General features: G+C 43.7%; 1 protein-coding gene across 1 annotated transcript in view; it reads right to left on the minus strand.

Annotated features, from left to right (window-relative positions):
* Positions 1–3872: 3872 nt before the first annotated feature.
* LOC109893393 (protein shisa-9B-like) overlaps positions 3873–16425 on the minus strand; it is a 39814-nt gene continuing 27261 nt past the window's right edge. The window contains exon 4 of the mRNA XM_031827404.1: positions 3873–7289. Coding sequence (XP_031683264.1) covers positions 6871–7289 — 419 coding nt within the window. The 3' untranslated portion in view covers positions 3873–6870. The remainder of the gene's footprint in view (positions 7290–16425) is intronic.

Raw genomic sequence — 16425 nt, forward strand, 5'->3', positions numbered from 1 at the left:
GTTGTCCTTTTATTAGACTGGACGTTCAGATCTGGAATGCTGCTTTGGCCTACATACAGTACATTCAAGCATACACACACACACACACACACACATATACACACACACACACACACGTTTGTGCTGGGTCACTATATTATTTCAAGAATAGTTTTTCTTGGAAACACATGCCTTTCATCTATGTTCTTTCTCTCTCTCTCTCTCTCTCTCTCTGCAGTCAAATGAAACACGTCAGTCTTTCTTCCACTTCTGGCGTGAGATGTCATGAAGGTTATCCTGCACCTGCAGAGCCTGAGATCAATGAACAAACAACCACAGAGATGCACTTCCTTTCTTTTTCCAGAACGACATATTTTTATTATTTGGAGCAGATAATTCTAGCAGAAAAAGTTGAATACTTTACCAAGATCAATAATAAGATGTCTGTGCTAAGGTTGTTGTTGGAATGTTATATCGCAGAAGATATTTTAAACTATGAAGTTTAATCCAAAGTTGGAACCTCAGTTTTGGTCAGTGAACCTATAACCTACCCACTATACACAGACGTCAGTTCAACTTCTAGTTTTGATTTACATTTGGTTGAGTTGTTGAATTCAACGTGAAATCAACAACCATAAAATCACCATGTCATTGGATATAGGTTAAACGTTAGGTTAAAAATACTAAATTCCCTTATGTTCATGACTTTTTTCAAATCCAATTAGTTTTCCATGTTGATTCAGCATTATCACATTGACTTTTTTGTTTGAAATGACGTGGACATAACGTTGATTCAACCAGTTTTTTCCCAGTATCTTCACTCCGAGGCTAGAAGATATGAAATACAATGGGAAGCCTGGGTGTCAGCATCACAACTGAAGTGGTACATTATAATACAGTAACACCTGCTTCAGTGTGGCCTTAATTACTGGAACATTAACTGTAGTAATTAGGCCAAGCCCACAGCGGGTGAGACAGGGGCAGTTGGAAGGTTGTCTAGTGTCGCGTCATTGTCATTGTCACTAAAGAGGGTTTATTTAAAAAAATGGTAGGCTGTCACACTGTTGATATACAATGTCTTACTGGGTTTCTAGGTTAATACTCAAGGGTTCTGCAAAATGAAACGAAAATAGCATGGCTTTAGAACAAAAACATCCTTTACATATGGAAAATCATATTTGAGGAAAGAGAGACATCCAGCTCTGTTTCATTTGCTTAGCTTTTGAGCGAGGTCGGTTCTTTGAATGTAGTTCCATGATAAATCGGTTTCACCTAATAAGAATCAATGACAAAGCCTCATTACCCTTTATGACCCTTAACACCTCTCAGCGAATTACACTTGACCTTAGTGGGACGTTTGTTAGCAGCAGACATTTAAAGTAAAAGGGATGACAAATGTGCCAAATTCTAAAATTGAGCATAGATGTGTGGACATGAGTCACGGATGCCAAAGTAGTTCTGTGAACAGTGAAGTTTCATTGCGACATGATTAATCAGATGAGCCGTCTGGATTAGTCCGAGTCGGGTCTCTGTTGGCAGCATCTGTGGTCTTGCTGAGACCAGATAATGGTTCTTGAGCAGATGTCCTTGTTTCATAAGCACAGATAGCAAAACAAGGTATTCCAGATGGTCTCAGAACACAACCACTCATAGCATTAGAATGACTGTGCAACCACTTGCTAGTCTCAGCAAGCCTCTTCCAACATATGGGTGTTAAAGGGATGTTTCAGCCAAATTATGAAATTTCATATTTGTTTCCTTACTTTGAAAGCAGTCTATGCACAAGGAGGGACTGCAAAATAATCCACGCTATGGGTTTGTTTACCTAGCCACTGCCACCAACTGCTAATAGTTACTGGGAGTCCTTTCCTTCACAATGGCATCCCGTTAAAGATCAGACATGGAAAGATTTTCTTTGACTAATTGCCGTCCAGGTGCCGACTACTCAAGACTGAAGTGCACTTGCTCTAGTCAGTCACACTCGGATCCAGCCATTTAAACAACTACATTGTGACATCCACAGGCTCATTGTCTGCTGGGAGCCACAGGAACGATTCCAGTTCTATATTTATCCAAGCTGAAGCAGGAGATTAGCTCGTACTGACCACTTCACATGAGAGTGACATAGGCACTTCAACAGCTGCCTACTCCATCTGTAATAAGACTGCAGTCAGCACGTCAATATTGGCTAATCTCCTATACAACTGGCTGGATGGTGGAGAATTTAAGAGGCTCCTACAGTTTTAGCCAATGGTAATGACTCAGTCAGGGGAGTTAAGTCTGCAATTGTTTCGAAAATCATCAGTTAAACGTCTCAAAATGTTGCTCACTGTCTTAGAACATTTTTACAAATCTAAACTTTACTCCAAATAACTTTATTGTAAAAAGTCCAATTTAATCTGATTAGCTAGATAAACTGGGTTAAAATCGGTAGGAAAAAAAACAATTCTAAACTTACCCCACTCAATGGCCAATTTGAAGATGGAAAAGAATGAAGCTGAGTGTCCTAATAGTACCTCTAAAGTACCTGTAAAGACCTTCTGTTTGAGCAAACATTTAATGTGGTGCTGACACCATCGCCTCGCTGCTGATGGATGGTGTCGAAGGAGAACAATCTCCATAGAAAGGTCAGCAGAGTTTTGTGTGTCAATAAAAACGTCCAGGGACAGATTGGGCTTTAATGAAGAGCCATCTCAACATGAAGAGAAAAGCAGGGCTCTTCTCCTGCTGATAGATGAGCTAACAGGGCTGCTAAATGATCACGCTAGACAGCCAGGTTAACTCTCACTACAGGGAACAAGGCGTGGCGTAGGACGACTGTGGTTTTATTAGCTAAGTTGAATGCATGGGAACACAATCAGTCTACACTGATTGGCTGCAAGTGGATGCTGTTCAAAGGAATTTCTGCAAGTTTACAATGATCTATGCAGCCTCCTGTATGTTCTCTAGAAACGTTAACTGGATGAATGACCGATTGGGTTCTAAGTGTTAGCCCTCTAAACTAAAGCCTAATCATAGTAAGATCAAGAGAAATGCAACATTCAAATAATGCAACCATGGATATACTGTACCTCACCACAAAAATCTTGAGAATAAACAGATTTATTGTAAATTTGATTTTAGATGTGTACAATACAATGGAGTTTCCTCTTCCCAACTTGCACATACATATATGACAAGTAATATTTCATTTTGTTAGAATACAAAATAAGTTGTGCTTCACGAATAACATGATCCACTGACAAAGAGCACCATCATCTTCCCACTCCTAAAGGGTGGAACCAAGACCACTAGCTGCATCATGAATGCAATTCAGCCTCAGCCAGGGGCACAATTTAGTTCAATGCGTATTAGGTAAATAATGTTTTGATTTAGATTGAGAAATGAGCAAAGTTTGAATGTAAATAGTTATATAATTTCATAGGACCTGATTTAGAATCAATGGCCATTGTGTTATTACTTTACAGTATGCCATTACAGAGCATGATGACCAGTCAGCTGGAATGTTAATCTACACGTCATGTACATGTTTTATGCTATTATATCAGTGGAAGCTATTTGAGTGAGGGAGTTATACTTCACTACTACACATACAAGTGTTACTGTAGGTTCCCTCCATGACTAAAATTATGACAAAATATCTTATTCAATGCACTGTGGATGCATACAGTATAATAGGTGCACTCTATCTACAATCAATGGAGCTGTGGACTTCTGCACATGTTTTAACACTGAGAAACCAGATACATTATCTGGTGATTATAGTTTTAAAAAATGAACTCTTGTTGGATATGATATTGTTATTGAGAGGGTCCTCTGAAGTGGAACAGTGATTTCATATCATGCTATACAGTATAATATTATGCATCAATCTGTTCATAGACCAGTCAGTATTTGGACAATTAAATCAGGTGCACATTTAATTTGGACACAAGGCACAGACTTATTCTATGGCCCTACCAAAACATCACCTTAACTATGTACTGGACAGCCATACTAAATATGTCTCTATATTTATGACCTAAAGAATCAGCCCTTTTGCAGTCAATGCAAATTTGCAGTACTTTTCCTTGCCATTTTTATTGTCGGACATTGTTTTGTATAGACAAATGTCATACCCAAATACATACATACATGTGTACCTTTGTTTTGCATCACTTCACACACATTGGTATTCTGAAGTCTTCTGTCTTATTGGTGCAAATGTTGAACTGATATGCGTTGCATATATGCCAAAACCGGCACATATGACGAGTCTAGTCTAGACAATTCTACATACAGGTGGCTTGTGTGATGAAACAACAATACAACGTGTTGCAGTTTGTGTGACTGTGAGTTACGTCAAGCAATAGCAAAATAAAGGTTTGAACATATTCATTATGAGAAATGGGAGATGGTGCCTTGGTTGTTAGCATATAGCAGCAATCTATAGTATTGGTGCATTATGTTTCACTGACAATGTGATAACACACTCAAAACATATGTATTGTATAGTCAGGCACACAACTATATCTGGTTCAAATGTGGTTAAAAATACAAGCACTAGTATAGTAGGCCTTAGCAAATCAGCATTGAGGATCGTTCCCTTAGTCTAATCCAAAAATGTCGGCTTGTGTTTTTTCATACTGTACCAACCACAAATTAAAAACATTTTGTCCACCTCTAATGCTTTCCAAAGTTCTAAGAGCAGGGAATGTGACTCACGTCTATTCTGACCAGATCTCATGTGGTGAGTAAGAGAATGAGCGTCAAGCTGCTGGCTGTCACTCCTCCAGCCATTAGAGCCACTTTGTCACTAGTAGACAGACAAATGGACAGTGGAAAGCCATGGAAAGTTGAGAGACATGATTAAGACATGCGGACAAAGTGTGGGCTGCTCTTGAATCAGTGGGCAGTGACAAACGCAACACATGGCAAATTGAATCAGAAGCCCTTTATTTAAAAAGCTTTTTTTGGTAAGTGTGGCATGCTAATGCACTGTGTTGCTCGTGTGGGCTCCCAAGAATGGAGTGTTGGGAGAAAAATGTACTATTTTTCTTCTGATGACGCACAACTAGCCCAATGGAAAAGACAGGCACATCTTGACCTGTGTGTTTGTACATGCGTACTCTCAGATGTTTTAGTAGGCTACTCCCGATATTCAAAATGACACATTTTATTTTTATGTGTATATCTTATAAAGTTGATGAACATTTAGATTTTCTTTTTTAAATAATAATAAGAAAAATAAGAAACAAATAATACTTTTTTTTAATCAATAATTAGTACATAATGTATTGCAATTTCTCTTTTACAGATAGTTCAAGTTTGATTTGTGCATGCAATGACATCAACTCATGGTGATTTCAGAGGACCTTGTCTGTCTTAATCCAGGGGTTGATCTCATACTAAATGAAATCCATCCACTCTATTTACCCAGGCTTTACCTTTCATGGCTGTTTCAGGAACATCCACAACCCCTTTATCAACTCTCCGGGTAGCCGTTAAGGAGCCCTCAGTAGTTTTCTACTGCCACAACAGTCTGAGCTTGGGGCCTGGCTCTAGGCCATGTAAAGATTTGGTAGTATTGATGGAGGTGGGTGAGAAACAGGTACCACTGCACAATATTAATCCCATACTAATCAATTTTGGAATTATAGGCAATATATTCACTCATTTATTGGCAGTGACGTTACATGTATGGAAAGGACACAATTCCTTCTGTGTTTTCTCTATCATTGTTCTAAGGTACCAAGGTAAACACACACAATGCATTCTCGAATGGAAACAGAAATAAAGAATGTTTAAGTGATAGATGCAACTCACCGTTTTCAACTGACAGCTGTGGACCTGTTTGCAAGATGAAGACATTTAAATAAATTCCACAACTTATGCAATGGTTTATAAGACGAGCTCTTTGATTTGAACAGTATTTCATAGTTTCCTCAGAGAAAGGCACAGCCCTAACACCAGAGAGAGCAGAGTAGGGTGTGTGTAACGTTGTGGCTACAGAACTGGTTTGGTGCAGTCTCATCCACCTCATGCTCTGTAGTTTCTGAAGGAGAATATACAGTCCATATCTGAAATGGTTACTGTTTCCCTATAGATGTAATCATGAGCCTGAGGTTCCCGAGCATGAGCATTACCAACAAGTCCCCGCACAGTATATACACTACACAACATCTGAGGAAATGTCAATCAATGTTGAGGAGAACAATGTATCCCTTTACTATTGGCTGCTCCACTCATCTGCTCCACTGCGTCTAGTTCAAACCCACTGGCTTATCCAAGGCGGATTCAGTGGAAACTACATGAGATGATACACATTTTCAGGCCCTTTGAGATCTCAGTTAATACTGACAATAGGAAAAGTCTATTGCCACTGGGCTTTTGTCCAGTTCCAGTCTCTTCCATCGCTGCATGGCTCCAGACTCATCCTGGCTAATCTGTCCATCAGAGGTCAATCATTACTATGCTCTGCTCACTGATGTTAGTCTGACTTGCAGTATATGATTTGTTTGTATTAGTTGCAATATAATCATCAATACAGTGATGACCGAAAACTTGGAGGTTTGGAGTATGTTGTTCGGGTCAAACTCCTCCGACTGGCAGGAGTCCCACACATGCCTGTCACATGCACAGTCAGCCACACACATTAGTAGACACACAGCACCCATAGAGAGGTGCACTCAATCTAGGACCGCTGTCCTACTTCAGCCTCTCTCTCTCTTTCTCTCTCTCTCTCGCTCTCTCTCTCTCTCTCTCTCTCTCTCTCTCTCTCTCGCTCTCTCTCTCTCTCTCTCTCTCTCTCTCTCTCTCTCTCTCTCTCTCTCTCTCTCTCTCTCTCTCTCTCGATCTCTCTTTCTTACAGCTGGGGTTATAGTGGTTATGGTGGTGGGGTGGGTTCTCAGATCAGACAGTCACTTCTGTCTTGCTGTTGCTGACAAAGTAGGGCTGCGGAGGCATGTAGTGCTGGCTGCGCGAGGTGCTGTGCATCTCGTTCACCTGCTCTATGGTGCAGTGTTTCTTAGTGCCGTGGCTCTGCCGGCGGCCCACCGTCTCTGAGCCGTCCCAGTTCTTCTGCATCCCCGGGTTGGTGATTGTATTGGAGCCATAGGCCAGGGTATGGGAGCTGCTGCTGTGGCTGCTGTGGCCCTTGATGCTTTTGGACTTGTGTCCGTTCTGCTTTAGGGAAGGCTGTAAGGGAGGGCTGTAGGGGTTGCTGGGCTCCTGCTCTATGCGATGCATCGGGTGCATAGGGAGACTGCCCTTGGCTGCCATCTCTACCATGTGCCGCCGGTTGGTGTAGAAGTTGTCATTAACCTTCTCCGCTGGAAACAGACATACACACATACACAAGAGCAACAAAAAAAACATAAATTAAAAAATATTGGAATGACAGCCATTTTGTTAATGTCATGCACAGGCAATAGCAAATGTTCCGGTCTTTGCTTTGGTGAGATTTATTTAGATTAGTTGAGATATTGAAGTATTTGAGGATTTTGGACTGTTTCCAAATCTATATTTATGTAAATGCAATATTAATGCCATATTAACCCTAAACTGGGGTAGATTACATATTGGCATGTGGGGTGATGAACAGTTGAGAAAATGGTAGCTAAAGGTTTTTTAAAGGATACCGAGGTGAATAATACATTTTGCCTGAGCCGTGTTGAATGTTGTTGATATGGACTGTATATCATCAACCCATTCGAATATAAATGTAAATGATTTTCCCAACATTGCCATTATCATCTGGAAACATGCAGGCTTTAGCTAATAGTAAACAACCCCCTCCAGATTGGTTGGAGAGTTTGCTCTTTTCAAAGCTGGTTGTGTGCACAGTTGTATTGTAATATGCAAATGAATATGTCCCTGAGCATTCTGGAATGTTTACTTGATTGCTATAGTATATTTTATGCTATGTCTATAATATATAATTTAACTATCGGACATAATTTGCCCATAACAGCCACTGACATTGTTACATGGTGTCATTTGACATGTCCAATCTGGTGCAGACCTGTTCTGAAAACATTATCCCCTCACTAATTGTGGAGCAACACCATACTCTACAGCATTAGTCATTTCCCTGTGTGACATTTCAGACTTTCTAATTAAATGTCCCGCCGTTGACCTTTAATCTGTTATGATACCCTGGACGCGGCGGAGGCAGAGGCAGACGGCTTCAGCCTCAATGTTCTGGATCAGACACCGCCACATTAGAGTGAGACTCGTCTCAAACAAGGGAGGAGCAGTAGAGAGCTCCCTCTGAACAATGTGCTTTCATAGCATACACATCAATGGCCCACAGCTTAATACATATCAGAGAGGAGGGAGGGGACCACATTGGTTCACATAGACTCAACTCAAACAGTTTGATAAGTGTCCCCACCGGCACTCATTCCTCTGTTCTCCCTCCCATCCCCTAGTCACCGGGCAGCTCTCATTAGATACACTACCGTTCAAAAGTTTGGGGTCACTTAGAAATGTCCTTGTTTTTGAAAGAAAAGCACATTTTTGTCCATCAAAATAACATCAAATTGATCAGAAATACAGTGTAGACATTGTTAATGTTTTAAATGACTATTGTAGCTGGAAGCGGGCAGATTTTTTATGGAATATCTGCATGGGAGTAGCTAATCCAAGTGTGTTAGCTAATCCAAGTTTATCATTTTAAAAGGCTAATTGATCATTAGAAAACCCTTGAAAACTGTTGTCCTGATTAAAGAACCAATAAAACTGCAGTTTTTAGACTAGTTGAGTATCTGGAGCATCAGCATTTGTGGGTTCGATCACAGGCTCAAAATGGCCAGAAACAAAGAACTTTCTTCTGGAACTCGTCTCTCTATTCTTGTTCTGAGAAATGAAGGCTATTCCATGCGAGAAATTGCCAAGAAACTGAAGATCTCGTACAACGCTGTGTACTACTCCCTTCACAGAACAGAGCAAACAGGCTCTAACCAGAATTAAAAGAGGAGTGGGATACCCCGGGGCACCACTGAGCAAGAGGACAAGTACAGTAGAGTGTCTAGTTTGAGAAACAGACGCCTCACAAGTTCTCAACTGGTAGCTTCATTAAATAGTACCCGCAAAACACCAGTCTCAACGTCAACAGTGAAGAGAAGACTCCTGGATGCTGGCCTTCTAGGCAGAGTTCCTCTGTCCAGTGTCTATGTTCTTTTGCCCATCTTAATCTTTTATTTGTATAGGCCAGTCTGAGATATGGCTTTTTCTTTGCAACTCTGTCTATAAGGCCAGCATCCCGGAGTCGCCCCTTCACTGTTGACACTGAGATTGGTGTTTTGCGGGTACTATTTAATGATCAATTAGCCTTTTAAAATAATATTCTTGGATTAGCTAACACAACGTGCCATTGGAACACAAGAGGGATGGTTGCTGATAATGGGCCTCTGTACGCCTATGTAAATATTCCATAAAAGATCTGCCCGCTTCCAGCTACAATAGTCATTTACAACATTAACAATGTCTACACTGTATTTCTGATCGATTTGATGTTATTTTAATGGACAAAAAATTTGCTTTTCTTTCAAAAACAAGGACATTTCTGAGTGACCCCAAACTTTTCAATGTAGAGTGCGTATCCCCTCAGTCTTCATATCCCGTAATGATCAATCTGCAGCTTGACGCCTCTTCACTAGATTAGCAGCAGTCAGAGAGGTTTCATCTGATTGTCTATGATGTCACAGAGAGAATCTGGTGAATGTTCCACATGCCCGCCGCCACATTATCCTCTGTGGGATTGTGCCTCTGCAACTCTGACGGCTGCAATCTCATCCAGCCCCATTTATGGCGAGGGGCTTTGAAGTTCCTTTAGTTGAATCAGTCCAGAATCCATAAAGAGAACCCTGTTTAATTAGGGTGATAAACGCTATCAAATATGTCTCCTTCACTTCTTTTAATTCCCCATCAGAAGCAGAGCTGGTTTCTGATGCCTGTCTCTTTGGTTTATTAATCAGAGCGTTTATCAGCTCTGCTAGCTCACTTTCCTGTTTCTCCTATTGGTCTATGGAGAAAACGACTGACTGTTTGAGCATCAATCAGTGTAAAAAAAAAAACTTAGAGATAAAGTCAACATGCTTAGACATTGCTTTCCTGTGAACCTAATTAATCATTCCCTTTTTCTAAATTTCAGAGGCATTAGTTCATCACCATGACATTTTGCTTCAAATGGAGAGGCGAAGATAACAGGGAAAGTCTCTGACATAACTACATGATGAGGAAATCAGCAATATCCCCTGGCACATGACAGCCATATATAAATTAGAATCCCAATCTAATTCACTGTCTATGGCATACACACAATACTGAAAATGCAGAGATCTTCATGTGGACTTGTATCCTAAATGAATGCATCAAAGAGAAGGCTGCTTGCAGAATTGTCATGTTCATCTCAATTATAATTACAGCTTTTTGGAGAATGGCATGAGAAATAATTTGCCTAGTGTTTACAGGCAGAAGAGCGGCAGGCAGATCCAAAATATATTCAGACCACTCCACGATGGGGCTCCCGCTCCTTTATAAATTAGCCAGTTCAGATTGTAAACGTCTGTGAGAAATCCAGTTCTGTGACCTTAAAAAATCACTGGGTGGACAGCGGGAGAGAATAATTGATTGCTAGAGTTTGGTTTATCATTTCCCAAACCTTGGATTTAGCACTCAGGGAATTTAGAGGTGAGGCATAAGACACATTGCAGTAAATAATGGGTCAAGCTGGGATGTTTCATTTATTATACTTGCCCTCTCAAAATGTTATAGAAAATTTATTTTACAATATATTGTTGAAGGATAATTGAAGAGACATGGTTTCTTGATCCTAATATTGGTTCTGTGGTCAATAAGAACTGACTCTCTGTAACGGCGTTCTTCGTTTGTTGAGAGAGAGTCGGACCGAAATGCAGCGTGGTGGTTACTCATGTCTTTAATGAAGAAAATCGTGATACATGAAATAAATAAATAAATACGAAAACAACAAACGGAGACCGCCGTTACAGAATCACCCACCACACACGGACCGAGCGGCGTGGTTAAAGGCAGCGACCGCAGGAAAAGCGAAAGGAGGAATGGACATGGGAGGACGTTATGGACAGCAATGGCATGGAGTATACGACGTGGGAAGAAATTGACAGGTGGGCGGCCGACCCAGAGAGAGTGCAGGAGCCCGCATGGGATTCTCTGGAGCAGTGCGAAGAAGGCTATAGGCGAATGGAGTCGAAAAGGAAAACACGGCGGCGCAGAGCGAAAACCGAAAGTCACCCCAAAAAAATTATTGAGGGGGGGCTCAGAGGGAGAGTGGATGAGTCAGCTCTCCCTGTTTATCGTGAGGAGCCAAGGAGGAGACCAGAACCAGAGCCGGTGTTAGAGGTGAGCGAAGCAGAGACTGTGAAGGAGTTGATGGGGAAAGTGGAGTGGAGAGTAATGAGGGAGTTGCTAGCTTGGTGCTATAGATATCATATTCGTCCGACGGATCGTGTCGGGGATTTGATGGCACCTGAGTTAGCGCTCCATATTCGTCCTGAGGTGCGTGTTAGTCGGTTGGTGAAGTTGGTGCCAGCCTCACGCACCAGGCCTCCTGTGCACATCCTTAGCCTTGCACATCCTGTGCCACCTCCACACACCAGTCCTCCGGTAGCAGCTCCCCGCACCAGGCTTCCTGTGCGTGTCCTCGCTCCAGTATCACCAGTGCCCGCACCACGCATCAGGCCTACAGTGCGCCTCGCCTCTCCTGCTCTGTCGGAGTCTCCCGCCTGTTCAGCACAGCCAGAGCCTTCCTTCCCTCCTGCGCTGTCGGAGTCTCCCACCTGTTCAGCGCAGCCAGCGTTTTCCTCCTCTCCTGCGCTGTCGGAGTCTCCTGTCTGTTCAGCGCAGCCAGCGTTTTCCTCCTCTCCTGCGCTGTCGGAGTCTCCCGCCTGTTCAGCGCTATCAGAGCCTTTCTTCTCTACAGCGCTGCCGGAGCCTCCTGCCTGTTTGAAGCAGCCTGAGCTGCCAGTCTGCAGGGTGCTGTCAGCCTGCATGGAGCAGTTAGAGCTGTCAGTCTGCATGAAGCAGCCAGAGCTGTCAGTCTGCAAGGAGCTGTCAGTCTGCAAGGAGCTGCCAGTCTGCAAGGAGCTGCCAGTCTGCAAGGAGCTGTCAGTCTGCAAGGAGCTGTCAGCCTGCATGGAGCAGTCAGAGCTGTCAGTCTGCAAGGAGCTGCCAGTCTGCAGGGAGATGTCAGTCTGCAAGGAGCTGCCAGTCTGCAAGGAGCTGTCAGCCTGCATGGAGCAGTCAGAGCTGTCAGTCTGCATGAAGCAGCCAGAGCTGCCAGTCTGCAAGGAGCTGCCAGTCTGTAAGGAGCTGCCAGTCTGCAAGGAGCTGCCAGTCTGCAAGGAGCTGTCAGTCTGCAAGGAGCTCCCAGTCTGCAAGGAGCTGCCAGCCTGCATGGAGCAGTCAGAGCTGTCAGTCTGCAAGGAGCTGCCAGTCTGCAGGGAGCTGTCAGTCTGCAAGGAGCGGTCAGTCTGCAAGGAGCTGTCAGTCTGCAAGGAGCTGTCAGCCTGCATGGAGCAGTCAGAGCTGTCAGTCTGCAAAGAGCTGCCAGTCTGCAAGGAGCTGTCAGCCTGCATGGAGCAGTCAGAGCTGTCAGTCTGCATAGAGCAGCTAGATCCGCCAGTCAACCAGAATCTTCCAGATCTGCTAGTCAACCAGAATCTTCCAGATCTGCTAGTCAACCTGAATCTTCCAGATCCGCCAGCCAGCCAGGATCTACCGGAGCCTACTACCTACCTGAGCTTCATCTCAGTACTGGGCTTCCTCTCAGTACTGGGCTTCCTCTCAGTACTGGGCTTCTCCTCAGTTCCGGGCTGCCCCTCAGTTCCGGGCTGCCCCTCAGTTCCGGGCTGCCCCTCAGTCCCGAGCTGCCCCTCAGTCCCGAGCTGCCCCTCAGTCCCGAGCTGCCCCTCAGTCCCGAGCTGCCCCTCAGTCCCGAGCTGTCCCTCAGTCCCGAGATGCCCCTCAGTCACGAGCTGCTCCTCAGTTCTGTGGGGTTCTGGGTGAGGACTATTAGGCCATGGTCGGCGGCGAGGGTGGATTATCCCAGGACGCGAAGGGGAGGAACTATGACATTTATGGAGTGGGGTCCACGTCCCGAGCCGGAGCCGCCACCATGGACAGACGCCCACCCGGACCCTCCCTATGGTTTTGAGGTGCGTCTGGGAGTCCGCACCTTGGGGGGGGGGGGGGGGTTCTGTCACGCCTTGGTCTTAGTATTTTGTGTTTTCTTTAATTATTTGTTCAGGCCAGGGTGTGACATGGGTTTGTGTGTTGTGTTTCGTATTGGGGTTTGTAGTATTTGGGATCGCGGCTGATTAGGGGTGTTGTATAGGCTTGGCTGCCTGAGGCGGTTCTCAATCAGCAGTCAGGTGCTTCTCGTTGCCTCTGATTGGGAACCGTATTTAGGTAGCCTGAGTTCGCTTTGTCTTTCGTGGGTGATTGTTCCTGTCTCTGTGTAGTGTTCACCAGATAGGCTGTATTAGGTTTCACGTTCCGTTTGTTGTTTTTGTATTTATTAGTTATTTCATGTATCGTCATTTTCTTCATTAAAGACATGAGTAACCACCACGCTGCATTTCGGTCCGACTCTCTTTCAACAAACGAAGAACGCCGTTACACTCTCAATGTAGATCTTTAATAGCTGATTTAGGTACTGTAACAGTGACTGTCCAACATTTCACAGGGTTCTTCATATATGATGTGCAGCAGCAAAACTATAGAACGTTTTTTACATTTACGGTTATCATTGGCGCTTAAGAGCAACAAAGGCAAAACAATGGATAGCCTTGAGACATGAAATTTGAAAGACAAATCAATTACAGTAATTTTCCTAAAAGCTAGGCTATTTTCCTCCCTTTCTTTAAGGAAAAATTCTACATCTGTTAGCCTGTCTAATCTGAAATGAACCGTTTACACAGTGTAAATATTTTTGTTGAGAGCCTCTCTTTCTTTGGGTTTTTTCTTTAAACGCACATTAACATAGTGTCTCTCAGTAAGTAACCATACAGCATGCTAGGATGGAGACGGAGACCAGGCTAACTGATAATTACAGCAGGCAGCAGAACATATCTACACTAGCTGCTTGGTGTTTTTGCTCGTCATTCGAGATCTCCATTGTGTTAATTAGCCCACATTTAATCATGTCATTTGAGTGTGATTACATGGAAGTTCGACACTTCAGAGGCGTATGCTCATCTGTGATCTCGGCTGATATTCCAATCCTCACGTCCTCTTTTATGAGAAGAGATGCCTTCCATTTAACAGATGGACAAATAAATACTGTACCATTCCCATCCATTTCAGTGGAATGGTTTCCCTTTCTCACGTGCTATACGTACGTCTGAATAATTTATATTGATATTGCATGGCATGTGCAGTAACAGTTTGGACACACCTATTCATTCAAGGGTTTTCTTTATTTTTACTATTTTCTACATTGCAGAATATTAGTGAATTCATCAAAACTATGAAATAACACATATGGAATCATGTAGTAACCCAAAAAATAAGAATGGCACAGGGGAGGATGGCTGCCTTTTTATTGGCTCTTAACCAACCGTGCTATTTTGTTTGTTTTTAAGCAAACTGGCCCCTCCGTCGTGACGTTACCTGAACGCCCATCTGCGGCCCGCTAATCGTTAGCTGTCTTATCGGCTGCTATCTGAATAAGTCTATTGGACAATTTTTCTTGGGCCACTATAACTATATCTATTTTGCCAGTTGGATTGATCCCCTCTACCACACAGAACCCCACTAATCTACTGACGGAAACAGACCTCCATCCTATGCTAGCTTGCTACCGATGGACCGGCTAGCTGTCTGAATCGCCTTTACCCCAACCAACCTCACTACTCACTGGACCCTTATGATCACTCGACTAAGCATGCCTCTCCTTAATGTCAATATGCCTTGTCCATTGCTGTTCTGGTTAGTGTTTATTGGCTTATTTCACCGTAGAGCCTCTAGCCCTGCTCATTATACCTTATCCAACCTTTCAGTTCCTCCACCCACACATGAGATGACATCACCTGGTTTAAATGATGGTTCTAGAGACAATATCTCTCTCATCATCACTCAATACCTAGGTTTACCTCCACTGTATTCACATCCTACCATACCTTTGTCTGTTTTTTAAATATTTTAAATATTTTTTATTTTCGCCCTTTTTTTTCTCCCCAATTTCGTGGTATCCAATTGTTTAGTAGCTACTATCTTGTCTCATCGCTACAACTCCCGTACGGGCTCGGGAGAGATGAAGGTTGAAAGTCATGCGTCCTCCGATACACAACCCAACCAAGCCGCACTGCTTCTTAACACAGCGCCATCCAACCCGGAAGCCAGCCGCACCAATGTGTCGGAGGAAACACCGTGCACCTGGCAACCTTGGTTAGCGCGCACTGCGCTCGGCCCACCACAGGAGTCGCTGGTGCGCGATGAGACAAGGATTTCCCTACCGGCCAAACCCTCCCTAACCCGGACGACCTCCCGGTCACGGCCGGTTACGACAGAGCCTGGGCGCGAACCCAGAGTCTCTGGTGGCACAGCTGGCGCTGCAGTACAGCGCCCTTCACCACTGTGCCACCCGGGAGGATTGTACATTATACCTTGAAGCTATTTTATTGCCCCTAGAAACCTGCTCCTTATACTCTCTGTTCCGAACGTTCTAAACGACCAATTCTCATAGCTTTTAGCCGTACCCTTATCCTACTCCTCCTCTGTTCCTCTGGTGATGTAGAGGTGAATCCAGGCCCTGCAGTGCCTAGCTCCACTCCTATTCCCCAGGCGCTCTCTTTTGATGACTTCTCTAACCGTAATAGCCTTGGTTTCTTGCATGTTACCATTAGAAGCCTCCTCCCTAAGTTTGTTTTATTCACTGCTTTAGCACACTCTGCCAACCCGGATGTTCTAGCCGTGTCTGAATCCTGGCTTAGGAAGACCACCAAAAATTCTGAAATCTCCATCCCTAACTACAACATTTTCAGACAAGATAGAACGGCCAAAGGGGGCGGTGTTGCAATCTACTGCAAAGATAGCATGCAGAGTTCTGTCCTACTATCCAGATCTGTATCCAAACAATTTGAACTTCTACTTTTAAAAATCCACCTCTCTAAAAACAAGTCTCTCACTGTTGCCGCCTGCTATAGACCACCCTCTGGCCCCAGCTGTGCTCTGGACACCATATGTGGACTGATTGCCCCCCATCTATCTTCAGAGCTCGTGCTGCTAGGCGACCTAAACTGGAACATGCTTAACACCCCAGCCATCCTACAATCTAAGCTTGATGCCCTCAATCTCACACAAATTATCAATGAACCTACCAGGTACCACCCCAAAACCGTAAACACGGGCATCCTCATTGATATCATCCTAACCAACTTGCCTTCTAAATACACCTCTGCTGTTTTCAACCAAGATCTCAGC

Source organism: Oncorhynchus kisutch, linkage group LG6 (assembly GCF_002021735.2).
Source record: "Oncorhynchus kisutch isolate 150728-3 linkage group LG6, Okis_V2, whole genome shotgun sequence".
Lineage (NCBI taxonomy): Eukaryota > Metazoa > Chordata > Actinopteri > Salmoniformes > Salmonidae > Oncorhynchus > Oncorhynchus kisutch.